The 20,815-nt window shown below is 44.8% G+C and overlaps 1 protein-coding gene across 1 annotated transcript in view; it reads left to right on the plus strand.

Moving 5' to 3' along the window:
- Positions 1-18,959, plus strand: part of LOC126176385 (uncharacterized) — a 29,736-nt gene extending 10,777 nt beyond the window's left edge. Inside the window, exons 6-12 of the mRNA XM_049923543.1 lie at positions 169-855; positions 913-992; positions 5,847-6,010; positions 8,067-8,184; positions 10,641-10,947; positions 14,983-15,114; positions 18,798-18,959. Of these exons, the coding sequence (XP_049779500.1) occupies positions 169-855; positions 913-992; positions 5,847-6,010; positions 8,067-8,184; positions 10,641-10,947; positions 14,983-15,114; positions 18,798-18,959 (1,650 nt within the window). The remainder of the gene's footprint in view (positions 1-168; positions 856-912; positions 993-5,846; positions 6,011-8,066; positions 8,185-10,640; positions 10,948-14,982; positions 15,115-18,797) is intronic.
- Positions 18,960-20,815: the final 1,856 nt, after the last annotated feature.

Below are 20,815 nucleotides of genomic sequence, written 5' to 3' on the forward strand. Positions count from 1 at the left end.
ATGCACGCGGGGTAGAAAGGTCGGTGTGATTCGTCTACGGGTAGTGTGATTGTGGAAAGTGGCAAGCTGGTAGTTTGGACGTAACTGTGGTGGGGTGTTCGCTTGGTAGTCCAGCGCTGTTACAGCGCGTGCCGCGCTAAGGCTGAAGGTTGCTGCTCGTGTTCACAGCGCCTGCTAGGCGAAGACAGCAACGTCAAGCTGAAACCCACGTTCGGAGTGTCGTTCGGTCTGCCTCAGGGAGGAGGGGGAGGTTATCCCTTGAACCCGTTCGGTCCCAACCCTGCCATCAACCCTTACGGCGGCTCCGTCGGTGGTCCCGGAGGCATCAACCTCGGGCTCGTCAGTGTGAACCCGCTAGTGTCCGTGCAGGTGACCAAAGACGAGTACGGAGACAAGGTGGTGAAGCCTCTGGTCAACCTGCACGTCACCCCCAACCCGGGCCTCGTCCACAAGCTGGGCAGCCTCCTGCACGGCGGCTTCCACAAGCCCGGCTACGGCCTCTTCCACAAGCCGGGATTCCCCTCCTACGTTAAGCACGATCACGATCACCACCACCATCACGTGCACGTTTCCAAGCCCGCACCCGTCTATCACAAACCACATTACTACTACCCGCCCAAGCCCTACTACCCGTACAAACCAGCGCATTACTCGAATGGCTACTATCAGTCTGGGCCCAGCTATTACGGCCAAAATTACTACGACGCCTACCGCACGAACGACGACGATGTGGAGGAAGGCAGTGACGAAAGCGGCCCTTACTACTCCGAGAGTGACGGCTACGCCCCGTCTGGAGGCTACATTGACGACGAGGAGGACGCCTACTACGGCCGCAGCAGCCGCTCCAACATCTCCGCCCTGCCCCCGTCCCACCCCCACAACCCGGCCCCTCCCGCTGGCTCCTCCCCCGAGGCAGGGCAGACCCGGGGCAGCGGCGTGGCCTTTCCCAGTGACAGACGCAGCTTCACCGAAGCCGACGACTACGACGACAAGCGCACCAAGCGACACTCTGAGCCTCCACCCCCGCAGGTGGTACACCGCCAGAAGGTGAGTAACCTCGACGTTGCCCTGGGAGCGACACAGGCCAGCCGGACAATCATGAAGAGAACACATCCTCCCTTTGAACAATATCTCCAGTAGAAAGCACAATAGGATAGTTAGAAACAGTCTGAAAAGCTTATAAGGATGTTGCAGGATAGGTTGTTCTGAAAAATAACTGTTGAGAAAAACATTCGATACACTGCACCGTTTCTAATTAGCACTGAAGTCAGCGAACCAGCCAACTGCACCCCCAAATTCAAGGGGCTTGCCAGACGCAATTAGTTTCAGTTGTTCTCACAAGGTAGATGACTGCGCACGGAACTGCTACAGCCTCTGGCTCAGGTTCGACCCTTACTATCGTCCCATGTCCGACTTTTATGTCGCTCTCTTGTTAGGGTTGGGTTGTGTCGGGGGAAGAGACCAAACAGCGAGGTCATCGGTCTCGTCGGTTTTGGGAAGGACGGGGAAGGAAATCGGTCGTGCCCTTTTCAGAGGAACCATCATGGCATTTGCCTGGAGTGATTTAGGGAAATCACAGAAAACCTGAATCAGGATGGCCGGACGCGGGATTGAACCGTCGTCCTCTCTTGTTAGGTTTCAGGACACCAAAGGAAGAACACATTTGGTGACACCGTCTCTGACGGGTCGTTTGAAACTGCGCGTGCAACGGCCTGATTGGCTAATTTCAACGCTAGGAAACTCGGAAAGGTGCAACATATCGAATTTTTACTTAACAATTATTTCTCAGAACAACCTACTCTGCAACACCCTTACGAGCTTTCCAAACGGTCACTGTCCACCTTGTGTATCAAGATTTCCACATGAGTGGTTGAACCCTTCTTCTTCAGAATGAGTTTCCAGTGTCCTCACTACTATATCATATTTTTCGACATGTGAAACGAACGAAATGCTAAAGAAACAGCCTGAAATCTCTATAACTAGGCGTAAAATGATACCCACCGGGTTATTTAAGAGACATCGACGAGTCGCAGGGATCTGTAATCGCTTGTTCAAATAAGGGGGGAGGGGGGGCAGGGTGTTCCTAAACTTAAATATACTCTCCAAAAGTGTACCTTGAGCGAAAAAAGAGATTAAATTTTTGCAACCAATGAGATTTAGCACTCATGTTGTGTACATAAGATGTCTTCATGGGCTATCCTAGATTATCTAATCCTCCGCTTTAAATACACAATATCAAAGTTGGGGGTTACCATGCGAGTAGTAGAAGGAAGGGGTTTCTTAATCGTTTTAACGTCAAGAATAGCTATGTATTATTTATAAAGAAATGCTGGAGAAACAAAAAAAGAGGTTGATTATAAACTGCATTTATCCGCCTTATCGTCTGCCTCTGAAATCTAGTCTGCACTAAAAGGGAATATGAAACTATTCACAATAACTCGACATACTCCTACGTGTCCATTTTATTACCCCTATCCATAAGATGGGGACAACCTGTTATGTCCATAAACTATTCTGTCAGTACTGTTATTAAATTGTGAATCATTGGGACACAGCAGTTCAACTTCCATAAGCGATCGTAAAAGATTTACGTTTCCAAGACAATTATTACATACCATTCCAGTCGCTATGCTAAATTCCTCTCTAGGGATCTACAAACCTTCTGACCGCTTTACCCGACGTAACTTCATAATAATGACAACGAACTGCTTACGGCGCAGAACACATTCGTAATAACCGTCAAATAAACGTTCAGATAAACTTCCAGAAGCCGAAATAACTAAAGGCGCTTTCCATCGACAATTAATACCAATGATTTTAAGGTACACTTCCAAGAGTAATACCGACGTTTACTAAATGTCCTTTGCGTTCCTGAGTCTGAGGCTGTTTCTCAAGACCTGGTTGTGTCTCGCTGCCTGTGTCGTTCCCATTCTGTTCCTGACAGATGGTTCTCAATCCTGTACTGAGTGTTCGCAGGCGACCGCCAGACGCTGAAACTGACAACCGCAAATGTGGCAAGACGGACGCTGACCAAGGATGGACTTCGGCGCCATGTCCTGGCGCCATGGACCTCTGGTAGACTCGACATGACCCATCTCTCTCTCTCTCTCTCTCTCTCTCTCTCTCTCTCTATCTCCCTCTCCCTCTCTCTGTAGAATTTATGACGAACAGACTTCTCAATTAAAATTCTTACCACAGGATCATTGTATGCATAGTACGCCATATTTCTTCTTGCTCAATAATACGAACAGCCATGTCTCACCATAACACTAATAAGTTTTGTTGATAGTAATCTCGTACTTCCGGGCTATAATGGCTAAATTCTCTTTAATTAGTCGCTGCACGGTTTTTAAACACGCTGATTCTCAAGTTTAATGCCGGCAGCATGTTCGTACATTCTCGTGAGTAACGCAAATGCACTACCAGTTCCCTACCTCCCTGCTCGCCGCTGTCCCTCCGTGAACTTGAGTGCGGAGCTCTTCTCGGTGCTTTCACTCCGGACGCCGCGTGTAAAACATTCGTCCGGCTGTGCTCGGGACTTTCACAGGAGCTAGCCAGGAGCCGGGCACGCTTGGGGAAGCGTGGTGCCTGGAGAAAGCCTCCGCTATTATTCCTCTGACACTGCCATGTCTGTTTTTCCAGTGTCACCTGGTCCTCACAAAAGTCTTTCCACTTGCTGTGCCTGTCACAGCCTCGGTCGGCATGTTCTCCGTCTCTCTGGTTTTTGATTCACCGTATTTTAAATTTGAAAAAAGCTATATACGCGTTGCTATACGGTCAGTTTTGTGTGTACAATTTTCCTCTGCCGTGAAAGATCAGTCGTGGTATAACACAGCTGCATAACATACGAGATGGCGTACTTTCCTAACAAGAATCCAACTCGACAGTACAGGTTTGAGTATTAAATTTTCCTCTTTGACATTACAGAAAACTTTCTCCTTCGATACAGCTTGTTATAACAAGCTCTCTGCTTTCAGTCAGTATTCTATAGCATAACATTAATCATTTAATTCTGTATTTATATATAACAGAATTCATTGCAAAGATGTTGTATCCCGCACGAGGTGAAATTTGTCCTATAGCAAACATACCAACTTAATATGTTTCAAAAAGAGCAATGGATATATAAGAGACTGTGGACTTAGCTCTAAAAGTAAGTGTTGCTTTTGAAATTGTTCCTGTAACACTGGTGCATCGGATGGTAGTTACGATTTGCTCCTTGAAAGCTAAATAATATGTTTTCAGTGAGTTTTTTGCTAGTTCTCTTTAATGTTGTGCATGTGTTGTAATAAAATTAGTGGAATGATTAATCTTTTTCTTTTCTCATTAAGATATGTCCTCATTCACTTGTTGCAATACATAAAATAGCATTGTAATTAAAACAAAAACATCACAGAAATATTTGCTCATTAACAAAAATCTAACCATAAAATATACTGTTTTAAGTATTTAGATGTTAACGCATTCATACGAGCTCCACTCGCATATAAATAATGACAGATTTTAGCATCGTACACATTCTATAACCATCTGAAAATAAAAATTAACAATTGAAAGTTCCATTTCCCAGAATGTACGAAAATAGTAAATGAGGATCTTGTAAAAGATATTTAGAAAGGAACGTGACCGCTTTCAAACTATTCGGCGAATTCTAGCCGTTGATAATTTGCCCACTGCATAAAATGTCTGAGAGACAGAAGAGATGTTTTTACATCTGTATTACAGTATTTTCTCTGTAACGACTGCTTCTGTACCATAAAGGGGTTCTTGATTAGAAATAATTACTCAATTATAAACCTGCAAGTGGCCTGCTTATAATATATGGTATGCTTCAGCTGACTCCATCTGTGGGTTTTATGCAACACGCAACGCTTTCAATATTTTCATATTCTCTCCCTCACTACATACAAACTATCATTCCTACAGTAAAAACGAGCTCAACCTTTTTGTAAAAAAATTAATGTAATTAAATTTTGCACTGGAATATGTTGTTGGCAGAGGCTATAGTTTCCGAATTATGCAATAGAAAGGTACCAAAGTGACCTAAAATGCGTTTTTCTTGAATAACTCGAAAAGTGTGGCCTCCAGCGAAAACATATCCGACTCAAGATTTAACTACATTAAATTTCTTACAAAAAGGTCGCGTTAATTGTTTCTTTGGGGCAAATAGTTTGCACGTATCGAGCTAGAGAATATGAAAATCTCGCTTGCTGTTTTTAAGGCGTTGCAGGTTGCATAAAACCCACAGGTACGGGCCGTCGAATCACCCTTTATACACATATTTTACACTCTTGCCGCTTTAAGGCTTGTAATCGAGTAATGTTTGTGTGGGTTGGTGGTGTAGCGGGTTAGAGAACTAGACTCCGGCCCTGCAAGTCCTGGTACAATCCTAGAGGAGGGCGGGGACTTTTCGTCGTCTCAATCCCTCTGGGAGAGACGTAACTCAGCCTGCTACCAAACGAGTGCCGGGGATGTTTCCTGGGGGAAACCACCACCCTCCTCAACCCAGAGCCGCTGCAAAGAAAGGGTGCACTAGCTGCAGTTACGAGAATTTGATGTACAGAACACTGGAATTCTCTAAGTATAAGCTGATGTAAATATTATTTGTTGCCTGATGATCGTTGGGTGATCGAAACTGGTAGCATATAAAGATGTATTTCATCAGGAGCTCTTGGTTATCCTTAAATATGACGTTTTTTTTTTTTTTTTAACACATATGAACTGTGGGGCACCACCTACGCGTCTTACGATACTAGTTGTGTAAATAACGTACGTTTTTGTTGGCGAAACAAACAGGAGAGAACAATGAGGTGGAGACTGACAGTTTGCCCGTGTGCTCCACAGAGACAGGCGTTTGGCGGCCGGTGCGGCCCGCGGCTGGTGTGCTGCCGCCGGCCATCGCAGCCCGCCTACCGCCCCTCGCAGGCCGGCCAGTGCGGGCGCAGGAACGCGCACGGCATCAACGGACGCATCAAGACACCCGTCTACGTCGACGGCGAGAGCGAGTTCGGTGAGTGCGCACCAGTCTGACTACCCGCACCTGCCTACAACATACGGCAAACAGAGTTTTACACTGTCTAAATGATAACTAAATGTGTGCCCCGACCGGGACTCGAACCCGGGATCTCCTACTTACATGGCAGACGCTTTATCCATCTGAGTCACCGAGGACACAGAGGAGAGCGCGACTGCAGGGATTTGTCTCTGGCACGCCTCCTGCGAAACCCACATTCTCAACGTATTGTCCCGCACTACATTCGTAGTGCCCCCGCCCATTATACTCATTACTCGCGGCGCGTTGCCGATTACCGTAAAGAGTTCGGGCACTGTTTGTGCATTCGCACAGAAGAAGAAGATGGTCAAGTGGCCAGTGAGTCTTAACTATATGTACACTAAGAGTGACACAAAATAAATTTTACATAATACTATCCGAGCACCCGGCGTTGCCCGAGTATGTGGGAACGATAACCTAGCAGTTTGGTCCCTTCCCCCTATTTTAAACCAACCAACCTGGTATGTATTTATTCCAATCTTCTATAAGTTAGTCTCCTCCTCTTCCCTTTCTCTGTCCATTCCCTCCTTCCCTACTCTCTGTCCATGTCCTCCTCTCCCTCTCTGTGTTCATTTCCGCTGTGCCTCTGTCCATCTGCTCCTCCTCTACGAATATCTATCTCCTCCTTCCCTCTCTCTATCTATCTCCTCCTCCCCCCTTCTCTCGCCACGTTATGAAATGAATCTTAGAAGGACGCTGATAGTTCTTGCTCCCACAGTGTCTCTTTCCATATCGTAACTACTGTCTGTACCAAATTTATTTGAAATCGTTCCAGGGATTTGAGATGAGCTTTAGCCGTGCCTTTGTCCACATACGTACATTTCTAACGTATTTCACAAATATTAAAAATATTTCACACGTTTTTGTACAGATATTTCATCTGTATCTCTAGCGAACTTCGTCCTACAGTTTCGGTTTCACGCAGCTCAATGTTTATGATGTCGTAGCTCCTCTCCTGTTTGTCATACAGTGATATAATATTGCAGGTACGTCCAGTGGTATATGTGTCTACTGTCTACGAAATGTAAAGAAGGAATAAAGTAATGCGTCGTGCATGATGCGACATATTTTCAAGCATCGCAGTGTTCATGGCGTCATTTCTCCTGAACTACCTCTCGTACAATGATATGTTTTCCTAGGTACATTCAGCAGTATATTTAGATACCGTCTGCGAAATGTGGTTTGAATAGAGCTGGTAGCAAAGAAGTAATAAATTTAAAGGTGTGCATGATGTGGCTGTTTTACACGAATTTTGATGTTTCTGAAATATCTCCTGCGTTATGTATCGTAGACTGTTATAATTTTACTTGAACGTTCAACGGTATATGTGCATACTGTCTGCAAGATGTGTCGCGAATGAAATTAGTAATAAATTAAAACTTCATGCTTCATGCAGCGCCGGCCGGTGTGGCCAAGCGGTTAAAGGCGCTACAGTCTGGAACCGCGTGACCGCTACGGTCGCAGGTTCGAATCCTGCCTCGGACCTGGATGTCTGTGATGTCCTTTGGTTAGTTAGGTTTAAGTAGTTCTAAGTTCTAGGGGACTGATGACCTTAGAAGTTAAGTCCCATAGTGCTCAGAGCCATTTGAACCTTCATGCAGCAGTTTTTACTGCATGAACAGCGAAAATGTAGAGAGCGATGATTTTGTTTTCTTTCGACATATTGTGGAGGGTTGTCAGCGAGAAAATGTTTCGTAAATGTTTGAAATTATGTCCAGAGTCTGTTGCAACTCATTAAGTGCTCTCAATCTCATGTACTGGATGAATAAAGAAAGGGTAGTTGCATGTCGTGGGATTCATTGCTTTTCACCCCCATCCATTTGATAGGTACGTGGTTCTTACCCACACAGCGATTACTTCCAGACAGTGAGTGATCTGTGCACCAAGTTTGATTGAAATCGGTTCTGTGGCGTAGGAAGGGATGTGGAACATGCATATATACATATATACATACAATCATCTATTATAAAATGTACGGATTTTTTCCAGTAACTGAAATTCCCCTCCATTACAGGCGAGTACCCATGGCAGGTGGCCATCTTGAAGAAGGATTCCCAGGAGAGCGTCTACGTGTGCGGTGGCACCGTCATCGATGAGCTGCACATCCTCACTGCCGCCCACTGCGTCAAGTCGTAAGTAGAGCAACGCCTTTACGTCAGTACAAGAATTTACTTAGCCGAGTGTCTAGAGAGACTGTTACTCGTTTCTTAAGCTGCAGAAAGTCAATTAGACCAATGCTCCTTTTTTTGGCATCGTGTAAAGATTGTACGTAACGATTATTCCGCCGAAAAATATCTGTTTGGCTACTGAAAGTAACGCCACTGTCTTAACAGTGTCGTAACAGCAGTCTGATGCTCTTCCTTCCAGATAAGTCTTATCACGGGGAGTCCACAGAGGATATGGAGATTAATGTGAGATCCACAACTGACGTGCTCTGGAGTATTTTACCCAAAAACGAAGTATAGTGTTCTTCTGCAGCCGTTTCCAGTACTTAAAACGCTATAGTTTGTAACTGTTCTAATATTTTAATCGTCCATGTAACTAAAATGTTCCCATTCCTGTTTCCTCCCCTTTTACTAATATCCAATTTCCACTTTCTTACCACCAACTAATTTACATGACACATAACAATATCTCCCCGACTTAGGTCTGTACTTGGTTCCACTATCCTTCTTCCAATGAACCACGTTTTGAATCTTCTTTCCTTTTATTTCTCAGAATGCGTCTTTTATGTTAGGACAGGCTCATTTCCCTTTCTTCCATTTTTAAGAAAAATTCTGTGGTTGGCTCGTCGTCATTAGTATCAACGAGGACAAATATATTTTATGTTTTCTTTTCCCGCTTGTTTAGTTACGTGTTACGACTAATTTGATTTCGTTCTCAAGGTCTTACAATCCTGATTTAGAGTTACCACGACTTCCCCAAATCGTTAATGGAAATGCCCAAGTGCCTTGCGGGATTAGCCGAGCGGTCTAGGCGCTGCAGCCATGGATTGTGCGGCTGGTCCCGGCGGATGTTCGAGTCCTCCCTCGGGCATGGGTGTGTGTGTTTGTCCTTAGGATAGTTTAGGTTAAGTAGTGTATAAGCTTAGGGACTGATGACCCGTAGCAGTTAAGTTCCATAAGATTAAAAAAAATTCAGAAGTGGATCCTTTAAAACACACTTTATAAATAAAACACGGTTTTATTAAAGTGCTTTAATCAATGCTTAAAACAAATACAAAAAGTTTCGTTTTGTGATATTTTTACCCGAGTACGGGGTAAACCTCGTTTGAGGGAGCGAGGGAAGGGGGGAGGGGGAGGCAATGGAAGGTTTTGAAATGTGGTGCTGCAAGAGAAGGCTAAATATTAGATGGGTAGATCGAATAACTAATGGGAAGATACTAAATCGAATTGGAGGTAACAGTTATTCAGAGACGAACAGGCTTGTACACCGTAGATCAGCGTTGAGAGCTGGGTGAAATCAGTTTTCGGACTGAAGACTAGAGCAACACCTAGCGGTTCCGTGTGCATCTGCACACGTCTACTGCGAGCCAGTATAAAGTATGTCGTCGCCTTCAGGAAGCACGTTTGCGCACAGACTGACATCTACATCTACATCTACATCCATACTCCGAAATTCACCATACGGTGCGTGATGGAGGGTACCTCGTACCACAACTAGCATCTTCTCTCCCTGTTCCACTCCCAAACAGAACGAGGGAAAAATGACTGCCTGTATGCCTCTGTATAAGCCCTAATCTCTCATCTCTTATCTTTGTGGTCTTTCCGCGAAATGTAAGTTGGCGGCAGTAAAATTGTACTGCAGTCAGCCTCAAATGCTGGTTCTCTAAATTTCCTCAGTAGCGATTCACGAAAAGAACGCCTCCCTTCCTCTAGAGAATCCCACCCGAGTTCCTGAAGCATTTCTGCAACACTCGCGTGATGATCAAACCTACCAGTAATAAATCTAGCAGCCCGCCTCTGAATTGTTTCTATGTCCTCCCTCAATCCGACCTGATAGGGATCCCAAACGCTCGAGCAGTAGTCAAGAATAGGTCGTATTAGTGTTTTATAAGCGGCCTCCTTTACAGATGAACCACATTTTCCCAAAGTTCTACGAATGAACCGAAGACGACTATCCGCCTTCCCCACAACAGCCATTACATGCTTGTCCCACTTCATATCGCTCTGCAATGTTACGCCCAAATATTTAATCTACGTGACTGTGTCAAGCGCTACACTATTAATAGAATATTCAAACATTACAGGATTCTTCTTCTATTCATCTGCATTAATTTACATTTATCTATATTTAGAGTTAGCTGCCATTTCTTACACCAATCACAAATCCTGTCCAAGTCATCTTGTATCCTCCTACAGTCAATCAACGACGACACCTTCCCGTACACCACAGCATCATCAGCAAACAGCCGCACATTGGTATCCACTCTATCCAAAAAGTCATTTATGTAGATAGAAAGCAACAGCGGGCCTACCACACTTCCCTGGGGCTCTCCAGATGATACTCTCACCTCCGATGAACTCTCACCATCGAGGACAACGTACTGCGTTCTGTTACTTAAGAAGTGTGGTGTGCTCTCCTGCAGGTACTCGCCGTACGACCTGCGCGTGCGCGCGGGCGAGTGGGACGTGAACCACGACGTGGAGTTCTACCCGCACGTGGAGCGCGACGTGGCGCAGGTGCAGGTGCACCCCGAGTTCTACGCGGGCACGCTCTACAACGACCTGGCCGTGCTGCGCCTCGCCTCGCCGCTCGACCTGGCGCGGTCGCCGCACATCTCGCCGGCCTGCCTGCCGCCGCCGGGCGCCGACTTCTCGGGCCAGCGCTGCTGGGCCACCGGCTGGGGCAAGGACGCCTTCGGCGACTACGGAAAATACCAGAACATACTCAAGGTGCGTCCCCAAATGGCCGGTTTCAAGCAGTCGGCGTTTGACAGCTGGCGGAGTTGCACTGCTCCGGCCGGCCGGAGTGGCCGAGCGGTTTTAGGCGCTTCAGTCTGGAACCGTGCGACCGCTTCGGTCGCAGGTTCGAGCCCTGCCTCGGGAATGGATGTGTGTGATGTCCTTAGATTAGTTAGGTTTAAATACTTCTAAGTTCTAGGGGACTGATGGCCTCAGAAGTTAAGTCCCATAGTGCTCAGAACCATTTTGCACTGCTCCGGACACCAGTACACCAATGGGAGACTGCCGTTCTTGACACCCCTGATAGTCAGAGCATAGCTATCGCCTGCCATTATTCTAGTTGAAAACTTTTCCAGAAGCAAAAACTCCGCCTGTTCGAGAAAAAAGCTTTACTCAGGCACTTCTGAAAATTAACAATATTTGACATGACTTGAGATATTACCGATATCTACACCGCAAATTAATTTCATAGATATTATCTCATTTTTCTAGCACATAAAGTCTTTTAACAGAACACAAAAAAGCGCCGTTTTCCGAAACTTGTAGGCAGAAAGCGCAACTCTCAATGGTTCCACGCACCCTACTTGTAGTACCGCTTCTCTACAGACTTTTGTAAACTGGTTCTTTACCTGCCGGCCGGTGTGGCCGTGCGGTTAAAGGCGCTGCAGTCTGGAACCGCGTGACCGCTACGGTCGCAGGTTCGAATCCTGCCTCGGGCATGGATGTGTGTGATGTCCTTAGGTTAGTTAGGTTTAATTAGTTCTAAGTTCTAGGCGACTGATGACCTCAGAAGTTAAATCGCATAGTGCTCAGAGCCATTTTTTGGTTCTTTACCTATCGGTCACGGTAGAAACTCTTCAATATGGCGATTTACGTAGAGTAGCGAAGCTGTGGAAGTCACAACCTGAAGCAAAGAAACCACTGTAGCACAAGTTGCTGGAGACGGAGCCAGCACGTAGAATGCCGATGTAGATAGCTAAAACAGCCAAATCCCAGAAACAAGGCGAGATCGTCGCTCACCAGAGTCAGTAATACCAAGAGAGAATTCCGAGAGTTAGTAGTCCAAGACAGTAATGAAGCCTCGTTGTACTGGTACTGTTATGGCGGCTGATCAGTAGCTTCATAGACAGATATCAATTCTCGGCTTTAAAGCCGAACGGCAGGAGTCACACCTTCTTGGTGTCGGCGTGCGCTGCGTACCCGCGCATGGCGCTTTGGGAGTAATCTGAAGGCGCTGTCTCGCTTACAGTTAAAGTTTCTGCTTCATAGTGTATATTGGCGTTGTAGGATGTTTTAGTGGAAAAAGCGGACAGAGATTGGTGAGGCACAAAACCTAGTCGGAGTCTACTTTCAACAATGAATTTTTAATAAAGTGCTCGTCGGCACCTTACACAATGTCAATAACATTACTAGCGTATAAAAATAATTCTTATAATGATTCTCAGCATGTATCATGCTCCTAGATTGTGACACGTTTCAGAACGAAGGCTCTTCGCGGCAACCATAATACAAACGGTACCCTACCGCAAATAGTTTAATTTCTTATTTCATCATCTCGGATCCATCGCAGTCCATTGTCTTTTCAGGCATTCCTCGCGGTTAATTCGAAATACATTAATATTGTCAGTGCCATCAAGTCCGTCACAACAAGTATTTGTGTTATTGTCATCTTGCCAATTGTGTCACCGGGAGAGGAGGTGCAGTAGTTAGCACACTGCACTAGCATTCGGGAGGACGACGGTTCAAACCTGCGTCCGGCCATCCTAATTTTTTCACGTGATTTTCCTAAATCACTTCACGCAAATGCCTGGATGATTCCTTGAAAGGGCACGGCTGACTTCCTTCCCCATCCTTTCTCAATCCGATGGGACCCATGACCTTCCTGTTTGGTCTCCTCCCCCAACCAACCTGTTGTGTCACGGTGTTTGCACTGTTGATAACCGATTACATCGCGACTGGGACCAGTCTTGACGGTTTCTTCTTGGGCGCCAGCAAATGTACAATGAATCGCGACGTACTCTCTCCATCTCGGAGAGTTTCGTTCATCTGTTTATATTTGTGGTTCCTATTACGGTCTAGAGTCACCGGAGCAGGTAGCTGCACTTTCACCTGGAGATACTGTCTAGCAAGCACACACAACAGAGAGAGTGAGCAAACCTCAAAATGCATTCTGCCGTTGCATCCTGAATAACGTAACAAAACTCTATGAACGTCTGGACACTGATAAAAATTTTCTTGTCTGGCCGTCGGTAATAATTTCATCAGTCTCCCATATTTTCATCACTTACGATTTCAAACGAATCTATATGGTGCTACAGACGTTTTCAAGTCTCACGCATCTGCGATGTATAGATGCAGACTATAGCGAAGAATGAATATTTGTACCAAGGCTAAGACTCCTATCTGTGTCTTCGTCTCACTAGACAGATGCTCTAACCACTATGCCACCATGGCGCAATAGCTTTGCACAACTGCACGATTCAGTCTGCATATGTACATCATAAATGTCTGAGACTTGAAAAGATCTCTAGGACCATATAACTTCATTTGATTAAAGCACCTATGCCTGAGTTTCAGGCAGGACCCCCCGATTCGTTCGATGCTGAAGTGCTATTCGAATGCAGTTGGAGAGCCTCTGCAGTACTGTTTGAGATTGGAGGAATACCAAATTGGGCTGAGACTTGAATGGGAATTTGGATTGAAGAGGGAAGCGTCCTAGGGTAGACTCTGCAGTTGTGCAAAGTCACTGTGCCAGAGTGACGTAGTGGTTAGTTCATCTTCCTACTGAGCAGCAGACCCAGATTCAAATCTCAGCCTCGGTACAAATTTTCATTCGTCGCTTCAGTCTACTTATAGACAACTTACAATTTCATTTTACCCAGTTCATACTCAAAAAATTTGTTGATTCGCACGTTTCCACATTTAAATCATTTCCTTCCTGACTACTTCTTTCTTTGTCCATGGGATAGAATAGGAAGTACGACAAAAGGGTTTATGCGCGTACGTCTTTATATGGTATTCAAAGTCTTTTATTGTACCAGGACGTTTACTAAAAATCGACTGATATGCTTCCAACAAGTAGTACAATTCGCCTCTTTGGATAACAGATAAATATTCTAACACCTTTTCCTGCAATGACATTTTATCCAGCATTTCTTCAGAACATTCAATAAGGCAGATATCATACACATTTTCATCATCAGTACTGACATATTTTACCATTAGATTCATACACAGTTGATTTGGAATTACTCGGCCCTTTCTCATGGTGGCTGTCAAAACACTACCATTGGAATTAAATACACATTCACCTTCCTCTAAATTAATGATTGCACCGGTCTCACATAAAAAATCCAAACCCCAGATACATGGTACTGTCATTTTAGGAACAACCCGGAATGTACTTTCTATTTGAGCCCCTTCGTATTGTAACGTCGACACGTATCTGTTTCACAACTCTTTGCATTTTTGCTCTGACACGGTACATCCATGATAGGAAAAGTGGGCATTTTTACCCCTCGGCTTATTTGTTTTAAACAGTCAGCGTCGTGACACTTATAGTCGCTCCAGTATCAATTAATATTTCAACATCAACATTATTTATACTTGTTGGAATTATTGCCTGTAAAATTTGTCCGCATTTATTACAAACTTCAGGTTTTTCTTCAATTCATTCCTTATATCCTGATCATTATTGTACCTTGATATTCCCAGTTCAAATTGATGCCTGCCTTCCTTCTCTCTTCCAGTCATCCTAGGAAGGCATTTGGTGACTGGTATTAGTTTAATCTATCTCGTTGAGTCACTGGTGTGGGTTCATGAACTTCCACAATCGGTAGAGTATGATCCGAGTTATTTTATTCACACCGTCGCACATGGAGGCTCCTTCGCTCATTGGTATACAGGGTGTGTCGTCACAATGTTGTCTACATTATTTTAGCGCCCTAGGACTATAATTATTCCGAACAGCAACTTTTGTGAAATTCTTGGCTCTGTCCGTAACGCCGCAGTGTTGACGGTTTCCAGGAGGTGGAGGTGCCCATCCTGCCGTTCCACCAGTGCCAGTCGCTGCTCCAGCAGACCAGGCTCGGCTTCGACTTCCGCCTTCATAACGGATTCCTCTGTGCCGGAGGAGAAGAGGGCAAAGACGCCTGCAAGGTACGTACCAGATACAGGAAATTAGGAGGAAATTTCAAATTTTTATCGTAAATATTTGTTAGCGATACGAATTTAATTTAGGGTACGGACGTCTCACTGTTAACAAATCACGAAAAACTGAGAAAGATGTGCTAATAAGGCCGTTAGCTGATGCTATATAAATTAAGTTAGTCAGAGGGAAACAAGAATTGTAACTTACTCTGGAAATATAGTTACAACACACGCGAAAGTCTAAGTGTACATGAGGAAGGACCAAAAATATGTCAAACGGTCTAATTTCACCTGATATCCTCATTTCAGGATGGGACTGACCTAGCATGAATGCTTCTTCTACATGGTTTATCAGAGTCATCTCAGCGAACGTTGGTTGTTTTCGCTTTCTGTTTCACTAACAGTGTGGACAAACAAAATGCATGGTGCGAAATATCCGTCTGCGTCCACGCTACAGGGGCACTCTTTCCCCTCCAGTAGGCAAGCTGAGTTTAAAATCACTCCAGTGACTGCCTTAGGCAATAGCCATTGCAACGTTGCACAAAGACTGAAAAATGTGTTAATAGTAGAGGGCGCTGTCAAATTTATTCAACACACTACATATAATTCTCTAGCCTCTGGACGCTACTCTAGTTTGTCTTTCGAAGTGCATTCTTATTACAATCATCAATACACAAAAATTAATTACTTTAGTAAAAAAAAGAATCCATGCCTACGAAGTTCATATAGAAAACGGGTACATATATTTGTATAAATTTTGCTTCTAAAATCATTCAAAAAGTCATCTAAGAGTATGAGAGTATAAAAAACTTCCTTCCTCCAGTAGAAACTCAAAACTGTAAGGGTTAGGTGCAAAATTAGGATGGATCAAAATGAGAATGATGACAGGCGTACTGGGGGCTAATACCACATCTAGAGCTATTTTATGACACTGCTGATTTACAGCTCTTAAATATTTTTAAGAAATAATGATTTGTCACTGTAGCTGCATGTCACTTTATGGAAAATAACAGTTTCAGTCAAACAACGGGCCTTCTCACGAATAATAAAAAACAAAAGTAAAACATTAACTACGAAGCATAGTCCAATAATGATCATTTGAATCAAGACGAACGTTATACATTAACTGCAACAAAATTATAGAATGTAGTAGAGACTTGACTGTTAAATTACGTAATATTTTATCAGGTCGAAGAAAAAAGCAGATCCAGTGGTTATGATTGAAAGTATATCCTGTACTTTATGTCTGTTGTTATCTTGAGCAACCACTAAAGGAAATAAAGTAGAAATTGGAGAAGGCATTAAAAAATCATGGAAAGAAATAAAAAGTTCTAAGTTTCTCAGTGACATTGCAATTCTGTCAAAGAACAGCAGTTGTATGGAACAGATAGTGTCTTGAAAAGAAGCTACAAGATGCACATCAACAAAAGGAAAACAGGGGTAAATTAAGTCAAGTGATGATGAGGAAAATAGATTAGGAAATTAGACACTAAAAGTAGTAGGTGAGGTTTGCTGTTTGGGCAACAAAATAAATGATATACAGAGGATGTAAAAAGCAGACTCACAATAGCAAAAAACGGGGAATTTTGAAAAAGATGAATGTGTTAATATCGAATAGGAGTCTGAATGTTAAGAAGTCTTATCTGAAGGTATTTGTCTGGAGTATAGTGGTCTTGTGAGGAAGTGAAACGTGGATAAACAGTTCAGACAAGAAGAGACTAGAAGCATTTGAAATGTGGTGCTACAGAAGAGTGCTGCAGATTAGATGAACGGAAATGACGACTATTGAATGGAACTGGGGAGAAAAGTAATTTATGGCACAACGACTAAAGAGGGAATGAGTTGATAGGACACGTCCTGAGGTGTCAAGAAATCGATTTTTGTCTAACAGAGAAAAGTGTGGGTGGGTATAAATTACAGAGGGAGACCAAGGGATGGATACAGTAACCATGTTGAAGTAGTTATTCGGAGATGCAGAGACTTGCGTAGGACAGAATGGTGTGGAGAGCTTCGTCAAACCAGTCTTTGGATTCAAGACCACAACATAAACACGTATTTTCTATTAAGATAGTCTGTTGTTTGACCTCAACTAGTTGTTTTAATGACGTGAAATATACACTACTGGCCATTAAAATTGATACACCACGAAGATAACGTGCTACAGACGCGAAATTAAACCGATAGGAAGAAGATGCTGTGATATGCAAATGATTAGCTTTTCAGAGCATTCACACAAGGTTGACGCCGGTAACGACACCTACAACGTGCTCACATGAGGAAAGTTTCCAGCCTATTTCTCATACACAAACAGCAGTTCACCAGCGTTGCCTGGTGCAACGTTGTTGTGATGCCTCGTGTAAAGAGGAGAAATGCGTACCATCACGTTTCCGACTTTGATAAAGGTCGGATTGTAGCCTATCGCGATTGCGGTTTATCGTATCGCGACATTGCTGCTAGCGTAGGTCGAGATCCAATGACTGTTAGCAGCATATGGTATCGGGGGGTTCAGGAGGGTAATACGGAACGCTGTGCTGGATCCCAACGATCTCGAATCACTAGCAGTCGAGAAGACACGCATCTTATGCGCATGGCTGTAACGGATCGTGCAGCCACGTCTCGATCCCTGAGTCAACAGATGGGGGCGTCTGCAAGACAACAACCATCTGCACGAACAGTTCGACGACGTTTGCAGCAGCATGGACTGTCAGCTCGGAGACCATGGCTGCGGTTACCCTTGACGCTGCATCAAAGACAGGAGCGCCTGCGATAGTGTACTCAACGACGAACCTGGGTGCACGAATGGCAAAGCGTCATTTTTTCGGATGAATCCAGGTTCTGTTTACAGCATCATGATGGTCGCATCCGTGTTTGGCGACATCGCAGTGAACGCACATTGGAAGCGTGTCTTCGTCATCGCCATACTGGCGTATCACCCGGCGTCGTGGTATGGGGTGCCATTGGTTATACGTCTCGGCACCTCTTGTTCGCATCGACGGCACTTTGAACAGTGGACGTTACATTTCAGATGTGTTAAAACCGTGGCTCTACCCTTCATTCGATCCCTGCGAAACCCTACATTTCAGCAGGATAATGCACGGCCGCATGTTGCAGGTCCTGTACGGGCCTTTCTGGATACAGAAAATGTTCGACTGCTGCCTTGGCCAGCATATTCTCCAAATCTCTTACCAATTGAAAACTTCTGGTCAATTGTGGCCGAGCAACTGGCTCGGCACAATACGCCAATCACTGTTCTTGATGAACTGTGGTATCGTGTTGAAGCTGCACGGGCAGCTGTACCTGTACGCGTCATCCAAGCTCTGTTTGACTCAATGCCCAGGAGTATCAAGGCTGTTATTACGGCCAGAAGTGGTTGTTCCGGGTACTGATTTCTCAGGATCTATGCACCCAAATTGCGTGAAAATGTAATCACATGTCAGTCCTAGTATATTTGTCCAATGAATACCCGTTTATCGTCTGCATTTCTTCTTGGTGTAGCAATTTTAATGGCCAGTAGTGTAGGTTTTGCGCTAAAGCATAATATTTCAAAAATTTCCAAGATTTTTCTGGCGTAATGAAAAGAGACACCCCAGTTCGTTACCGTTAAGTGAGAAACAATGTCCAGAAGTGAGGCGTGTCAATAGTGTTTCGCCTGGCGCTGTGCGGGTGAACACGTGTGCGACGACGTGTTGCAGGGCGACGGCGGCGGCCCGCTGGTGTGCGAGCGCGGCGGCGTCTGGCACGTGGCCGGCGTCGTCAGCTGGGGCGTCGGCTGCGGCCAGCGGGGAGTCCCCGGCGTCTACGTCAACGTGGCGCGCTACAACGACTGGATACGGCGCGCCACCGGCAAGTTCTGAGGCCGCTGCCCGCCCACCGTGTAATCGTCTGCTCACACATCGTTAATTTATTTGTTGCTTCAACACCAACTATTGTTTCTGGATTCAAGGCCGTGCCATTGGCGAGAAATAGACAGTCTCAATGCCCCGGTCTGGAATTCGGGAGCACCAAGTACTGCATGTTACATGCACTCTCTATTGTTTGTCAGTAATTTTAAGGACTAGTATGTACTCAATGTTTAAAGTAAACGTTAGCCTCTAAGTCAATTTTTATTTGTAACTTAATAAAACATTTTACAAAAAATTACGTGTTTCTTATTTCAGTAACAACCACATATTGTTTGACATTGTGTTTTAGGCAATGAACGTTGAGGTCATCAGCGCCAATAATATACCTCTTATGACTGACTGCTGTTGTAATAGTTAAGATCTGTAATAGTGAGCAGTCAAGTAGGGTATTAAAACGCATCTGCTTGTGTCAAAACAGGCGTGCGTGCGCTCTCTCTCTCTCTCTCTCTCTCTCTCTCTCTCACAGACACACACACACACACACACACACACACACACATACATTTTGAGAATATCAATAAAATAATCAAAAGTACGGAATTTTCTATTTTAAGACTAAATTTGGAAGCTTAATATGAAGTTGCATGTTTCGTGTTAAATACGCAAAAGATAGGATGAAGCAATCACCCTGAGATATATTACAATGTCATTTCCGTCCGTACGCAAAAGTCTGAAGGACGTTCTAATTTGTCCTGTAATTACCGCGTTTTGGTGACATATTCACCTTAAAACCAAGTTCCCTCCCTTGCGTCATCATAAAAAAATACATTCAGTAAAAATACTTTTCACTATAGGCAGTACATCACAAATGTCGCACACAGGACGCAGGAAACCACGCAGTAGTAGGATAGGGCCAGTGCACTGACTGTGAGAACAACTTCGGTTCTTCTAAACAGTTAGATAAACCGAGCGAGGTGGCGCAGTGGTTAGACACTGGACTCGCATTCGGGAGGACGACGGTTCAATCCTGCGTCCGGCTATCCTGATTTAGGTTTCCCGTGATTTCCCTAAATCACTCTAGGCAAATGCCGGGATGGTTCCTCTGAAAGGGCACGGCCGACTTCCTTCCCCATCCTTCCCTAATCCGATGAGACCGATGACCACGATGTCTGGTCTCCTTCCCCAAACCAACCAACCAACCAACAGTTAGATACGCGCAACTTCTTTTCAACTTCAGACAATACTCACATCCAACCACATCGTATCGTATTGATATTACTGGCCCCTCAATGCCGTAACAGGTCGCAAAATGAAATGAAATGATGGTACGGCACTGCCGGCCGGGAGGCCCCACACGGGGAAGCTCGGCCGCCGAGTGGGAGTCTTATTACACTCAACGCCACATTGAGCGACTCACGTGCCGGTGATAAAGATGAAACGATGATGAGAACAACACAACACCCAGTCCATGGAGCGGGGGAAATCTCCAACCCGGCCGGGAATCGAACCCGGGCCAACTGCACGGTACCCGAGCATGTAACCACTCAGTTAAGCAGGCGTACGAGAGGAGTAGATAGAAACCTCCTGCCGCGTTAACTTTTCAGTACTTTTCCCATAAAGCGTGCCTCATTAGTAGGTAAGTATACTTCCTATATCATGATTACACGGCAACTGGGAACAAGAAACTCTGACATCTTACCTAATGTGGAAACAGGTTGAACACAAACTGATGTTTGGCCTTCCGTTCGCGATGAATGCATTGTCTGGTCAAAAGTACCCGGACATCGCTACGTAATTTGCAGTTTGCTACTAGATGACATGAGAGTCACCCTTTCCATTATAAAAGGGAAAGTACTGTGCTGTCAACA

This window comes from Schistocerca cancellata, chromosome 3, assembly GCF_023864275.1.
Source record: "Schistocerca cancellata isolate TAMUIC-IGC-003103 chromosome 3, iqSchCanc2.1, whole genome shotgun sequence".
Taxonomy (NCBI): Eukaryota; Metazoa; Arthropoda; class Insecta; order Orthoptera; family Acrididae; genus Schistocerca; species Schistocerca cancellata.